The 6,308-nt window shown below is 37.0% G+C and overlaps 2 protein-coding genes across 2 annotated transcripts; one reads left to right on the top strand and one right to left on the bottom strand.

The window, feature by feature from the left end:
* Positions 1-17: 17 nt before the first annotated feature.
* LOC111336976 (dynein regulatory complex protein 8) lies at positions 18-2,080 on the bottom strand. The gene is made up of 5 exons (XM_022943208.2): positions 1,899-2,080; positions 1,734-1,806; positions 1,486-1,565; positions 1,230-1,339; positions 18-557 (listed from the first exon to the last, which is right to left on the bottom strand). The coding sequence occupies exons 1-5, from the start codon at positions 2,045-2,047 to the stop codon at positions 442-444; spliced, it is 528 nt and encodes a 175-aa protein (XP_022798943.1). The 5' UTR covers positions 2,048-2,080; the 3' UTR covers positions 18-441.
* A 53-nt stretch (positions 2,081-2,133) lies between these two features.
* On the top strand, positions 2,134-5,251 carry LOC111320668 (DET1- and DDB1-associated protein 1). The gene is made up of 5 exons (XM_022923333.2): positions 2,134-2,204; positions 2,282-2,362; positions 2,865-2,919; positions 3,754-3,815; positions 4,272-5,251. The coding sequence occupies exons 1-5, from the start codon at positions 2,202-2,204 to the stop codon at positions 4,392-4,394; spliced, it is 324 nt and encodes a 107-aa protein (XP_022779068.1). The 5' UTR covers positions 2,134-2,201; the 3' UTR covers positions 4,395-5,251.
* The last annotated feature ends 1,057 nt before the right edge of the window (positions 5,252-6,308 follow it).

Raw genomic sequence — 6,308 nt, forward strand, 5'->3', positions numbered from 1 at the left:
ACAGCAAAACAAAAATGTAAATGAAAGTGTAACTTTTAATACAAATTCAAAATATATATACACAACTTAAGTACCATAATCAGATTAAAATGTATCTTGTAGTAGAGCTACATTTTCCTTTCATTCAAGACAAAATTCTTTTGGTATCATTTATACTTAAAAAAAAGCTGAAACTGTGTTGTCTAAGCTATGTATACTGGCATGGATCATTCAATTTAACATTTATTGCCATTGCATGTTCAGGTGAAAAACTTGGAAAGGATTTTTGGTATCAGACCATAAATTAATTCCAAGTTATAATTATTTACAAAGGTAAAGTCTGTTTACGAGCCTAGTGGCCCATTAGGCCGGTGCTTAACTCCGGTTTCTATTTATTTACAAAACTGACACAGAAATAAGCACCAATGCAGAGAAGAATAAAATTTCTGTGATTCTATCCAGTTACAAGTCTTCTACTACCATCATTGAAACAAAATCCTTGTAAAATATAATCCCTTTATCTGGGTCAACAGCAGCAGAAAGCATTTCTTCTATTTCCTCTTGTGTGAAAGGTTCACCTGTTGTAAATGTAAAGGATAACCCAAGTCCTTAAACACTTCTCCAACCAACAAGTAAAGAAATGGTCCTCACATGACTGTCATTACAAGACTAATATATAGATTTAGCCAAGCCTAAAAGAGGAGCTCCCAAGTTCGTAATGTTAGTGATAACATAAAAGATGTGCATTTGCCAAGACTCACCTGAGTCACCCCTCCCTTAGGCACGTACATACGAATGTACGCTTGGTCAGTCACGTGACAACCAAACAAAAAGAGGTTGACCATATTCGATGGGTATGGGGCTCTGCCCCATGTGTGCTTGGTGCATGTGGGAGCCCTGCTATTACAGAATTTCAGAAAGAAGTTTGAAAAAACTCAGGCTTCAATCAACAGGATTTGAACCCTTCCCTCTTGGGTACTAATTGGTTGCTACTACCAACTGAGGGGAGGGGGGACGGGGTCATAAGGTGCATCTGACCATGTGTGCCCTCAAAGCCAAAAAGGCACAAACAAGGATTATTAATAATGTACAACCTAATGATTTCCCAATCACGAGTAAGACTCAAGTGCACAACTCCATTTCACCTCCCAAACAGGAGAATTTTGTGTACACTCTTGCTATCTGCGAGATAACAGGCATAGCATACCGTAATGTTCCAACTACTACTTCCATTTTAACACTCTGCATACCTTCTTCAGTCATATATTTTGTAAGTTCTTCTGTGGTAAGGTAGCCTTTGTTTTCCTGATCTAGAACTTCAAATGCTTTCATTATTTGGTCTTCAGGTGCTGGTTTGTATCTAAGAAAAATTAAATGATGATTAAATTGGGTGTGGACCAAGCCATAAAGAGGCATCTTCTTTTTTCCCTCATGGGAAGAGGAACATGTTCATTTCAAGAGTTAGAATAGACATGACACCCCTAGCAATTTTAGAACATTCCTTACCTTCTTTCCAGAAGAGTTTTTAACATAACAGGTTCAAATTTTTCAAATCTTATGTATCCTGTTGGTTCTTCCTCTTCCACCTATAAAGAAAATGTATAGAACCTTGACATCACTCAACTGAGAAAACACATTCAGACTATTTTCATTAACTAATCACTCTCACTAAAATGAAACTTACTCCTGACAAAAGAATTAAAAAAAAAAATAAAACAAAAAAAGACAAAACAAAACACCAATGCTTCACATACCTCAGCTAAAATGTCATGAAGCTCTCCTTCAGTAGGACAACACCTCAGTGATCTTACAATCGTCCCAACCTCTCTTAAAATGTACAAGATCACAGCTGGATATTTAGAAAAATAAATTTGCCAAATGAATTCGTCAGAAGCGAAATATTATTATTACTTTCTCACCTAACGTCGACAGTTTTGTTAGATTCGTGATCAAATATATCAAAAGAATCTGAAATCCTCTTTTGCAGCTCTGCAGCAGACGAATCGGAGGACTCTATGACAGGTCTTTCGGGCTCATTACTTAGGTTTGGTGAACTAACGTTCGCCATTTTGCTTTCTTCAGTGTTGCCTGGATACCTAAATTTACGCCCGCGATTCGACAACACAATTGACTTTCAAAGATGATGCGCGTTAAAATAAATCTATAAATAAAATTGCGCATATATTTTAGTAAGTTCATACTGGAAATTTCGCGTAGACAACATGGTATGTAACTACATATTCTGTCAATTCTGATTTGCCTGTAAGCCTGTATCTGAAGAAATTCGTTCATTTTTGTTTAGGGCGACCTCCTGAAGGAACTACCTTCCTTTAATCAGCGCAATTTTTCAAAATATTGCACAGATTCTAGTTCCAAACCCACGGTAGGTGTAAACCTCGTTACTTGTTGAATTTTAATTGCTTGAAATGAACTTCTCTTTCTTTACGACAGCCCCATATTTTGTTTCTTCAGTGGCAAATCTTCAAGAAAAATGACTGCATTTTATATTTTATAACAAAAGTTTGACTGAGATGCGCAAGCTAAGTCTGAAGTAGGCAACGACAAGTTACGTTAACAAATGCAACAAAATACACGTAAATTTTTTGATGGAAACAAAAACCATGTTTCAGATTCTTGACTTTTTTTATTTCTTCTTTATTCTTGTCATCTGTTTAACATCTCATTTAATGACTGCGTTGAACGATATTTGATAGCCTAATACTGCCCATTAAAACAATGTTGCCTCTTTTAATTTGTTTGTAAATTTGTAAAAATTCTGACTTGCTAGTAATTACTTATTTTTATTGTATTACATAAAAAATGATTTTTTTGCAATACGTGATCGATCAAAATCGTAGTGGACGTATTTTTTTTTTTTTCGTCAGAACCGTAGGCCTGTTGTTTACTTGCCAACTAAAGAAGATGGAGCAGCTGAACAAGGTACAATACATGAGAGGCCATTGTTCCCATGAAAACATTGTTTTAACTTGTTGCTCATACTTTGCTGTTGCATTAGATCTTGAACAGGACAGGGAAAATTGCTTCTTGGTGTACACTGAGATACAACACCTCAAACTTTTGGGCGCTCTTGTCTCATTTTACCCATCCAGTGTATGTGTGGGCTTCATTGATATTACCACCCACCCCTTCTTCCACCCCTTCTTCCACCCCCTCCCCCTGTTGCATATTATTATTATCCCTCAATGTGATCATAATCATTATTACCAATAAGATCACCAGCAGCAGCAGCAGCAGCAGCACAATGAATAATAGGGAGTTAAAGAAACGAGAACGGTGATGCTGTGGACCATTTTGGTTAAAAACTAAACTTATATTTTACCTACAAATCTTGGGATACTCTAAAGTCATTTAGTTCATTCTCATGGTCAAAACTATCTTGAAGTTAGAGATATAATTTGGCCATCCTCATTTACGTTCTCCAGACGAAGCAAAGTTTGTTTAATTCATATTAATGTTTTGAAGTGGTCATGATGAAATTTGTAAAAATTTATGCATTTACATAGCCATTGTTCTACTTATAAAACTTTTTGTTTGGTGACTTTCCCCTTGCCCACTACCATTGTGGTTTTCTTAAACTCCCTAATTTACAACAACATTAGAAACTTCAAGTGGGAGGGGTGGTACCCATGCCACATTGTTATTAATAAGGACCTGTCCATTATCACAGCCATATTTTGAGATGAACATCCATAGTGATATTTTTGCTTAAAGGGGAATGATTATGGTACTAGTTTTTGTTCTGTTTTATTTTAGTAATTGTCACAGATAAAGCAAATATTCTATTGAGATATCTACACCAGCAATGGGAAGTCAAAGTAGGATAATTTTCTTTTGTAAAAATACATTCAAGTGATGTTGGTGTCTTCAGTGTTCTCCTGTTTAGTTGTTAACGAGCAAAATTTACCACCAGTAGTACCCCTCTTATTACACAACCGCCCAAAGTAGAGTACAAATAATGCGTGAATAGAGTACAAATGTCCTGCAATATTGTATAAAGGGTCATTTTGTACTGTAAAAAAACCTGTCCAACCGGTCAGCTGCCCAAACTTTGCTTCTCTGTCCAATATCTTTCTAATGTCTCCTATTGATTGGAATCCAATTTAATAGTATATTGTTCCTACAAATATTTTTCTTCAAATACTGTTTTACCAAAAACAATGTCTCTCCTTTCAGGAAATAAAAATTTTTTGAGAAAACAAGTTTTCTTTGTGAAGTTCATGCTTATGGTTCTTTCAGGTCATTATGACAACATGTTTTGTTTTGTTTTTTAGAACACCCAATCTGGCAAAAAACGTGATGTCGATAGCGCTGATCTTCCTGAAACCACAGAACTTAATCCATCAAGGAAGGCAAAAAGATTGAATTATGACGAGGAATACAGCCCACCTGACTAGACACAGTTCAATCTGAGTAAAATGATTAGATTTTTACCACCCATGAACGTCAACATGTCTTTGTAAAAATATGTCACCCTTATGAGGTTGAAGACTCAATCTTTGATTGGAAATTCCTTTATGGTGTAATCAACAGTGAATCAGAACTGTCACATACTAGATATTTATTTTCAAAGTGAACATAATAATTAGTAATGATGGAAGTGTTACAGGTCAGTCATGGTTTCTCACACCTCACACTTGTCTCCTATAAATATGGCATTGTTTTGAACTTGCATCAGGGTGTCACAATGAATTATATTTCCCCCGATTTCCTAAACCCCTGTTATTTTGATGTTAGGCTCCTTCCAACTTCCTATGGGTTCTCATCATTTTAGCCTTTCCTTAAACATCTCAGGGCCTTGATATCCATAACATTTTCTGGCCCCAGTTGTTGGATGGCTGGTTAAAACTATCCAATGAATAAATCCCTGTCAGGTGGATGGTGCAGTATGTTTTTCTGACACCCATCTGCTGGATAGATATTTATTCTCCCTTTGGACAAGTGGCCCCTTGTGGTCTGAAGAAAATTGTTTTCCTAGTACTGTCCCTACAATTTTGCCCCTACATCTCAATCCAAGAGCAACAAGAACAAGACAACTTGATTGTAATGGTAAACCATGAATCTTTTATGTAGTGACAATCATAAACTGCACTATTCCACTCTGGTGCATTTAGGCAGTCTAATGTGTGATTTTTAATTACATTTTACATTAAGTCTTAAACAATAATGCTAAGTACTGTATTGATATTGCAAAGAGAAATTGAATATCAATCACGTTAAGGTTATCTCTAATAAAAGAACACTGTCCAAGAAAGGTCTGTTTTGTGAAATCAATTCTAACAATATTGTCAGGATAGTTAGACACCAGCAAGGGTTTCAGTGATGGCTGGATAACAAGTAGATCTACCTGCTTGAGGTGTGCTGGTTACTTGCCTGTAGCCTTCATTCAAATGTCAGTGTGTACTCCCAACCTACTGCATTTCCTCTACTAGGTGCCTGGGTGTTCATTTAAATTTCAGCTTTTACTGGAAGGTGTTTAATTAAGTGGGTGGGGCTTATTATTATCCTGTGCTGATTTTGCTGTAGTTGAAGCTTGAAGAGTTATCAATTCAGGTTTTCCTTACATCCCTACTATTTAGTGAGGGAGGAGAAGGTGTAGGTACTTATGGGGGGGGGGGAAGGGGAGGGGAGGGTGCTTACTTGAGAAAATTTGGATATATCAACAAAGTTGAAATGGTAAATTGGCCACCGTAATGATTACAAGCTTTTGTAATCATTACGGTGGCCAATTTACCATTTCAACTTTGTTGATATATCCAAATTATTTCGTTACTCCCACCGACGCAGCCCCAAACAGTTTCTTTCGAAACTATCAGCCTTTATACTTGAGAAAATGCCTGGGCAAGCCAGACCTTCCAGAAATCATAGAGGTTCTCCAGGCCTTCAAAGCTACCCTCTGCAATTCTATACTACCCATTTATAGCATACAAAATGTAGGAAACTTCAAGAAAACAGCTAATGGCCATAGATAAATTACCCTGGCTCCAGAGGTTTCTCTTTTCCTCTCCTTTTTCTCCCTGTTTACTTTTGAGGTGCGAAGCAGCAAGATTCGCCAAGATTCGAGAAAAAGAGACGCTGCTACGCAGCTCGGCCAATCTCGCTGCTTTGCAGCCTGAAGGGATTGTAAACAGGGAGAAAAAGAGAAACCTCTGGAGCCAGGGTATAGATAAATCCGAGGTTGTTTTTTTCACTGTCCTCTCTTTAAATCTCTTATTTTCCCTGGCCTCTTTATCTTCTGCATGATCAAACCTGAACTCCACAAAACAACAATAGAACAAGGAGCCAGGTGGGGTCTGTGATGCCTCTGCAAA

This window comes from Stylophora pistillata, chromosome 4 (assembly GCF_964205215.1).
Source record: "Stylophora pistillata chromosome 4, jaStyPist1.2, whole genome shotgun sequence".
Taxonomy (NCBI): Eukaryota; Metazoa; Cnidaria; class Anthozoa; order Scleractinia; family Pocilloporidae; genus Stylophora; species Stylophora pistillata.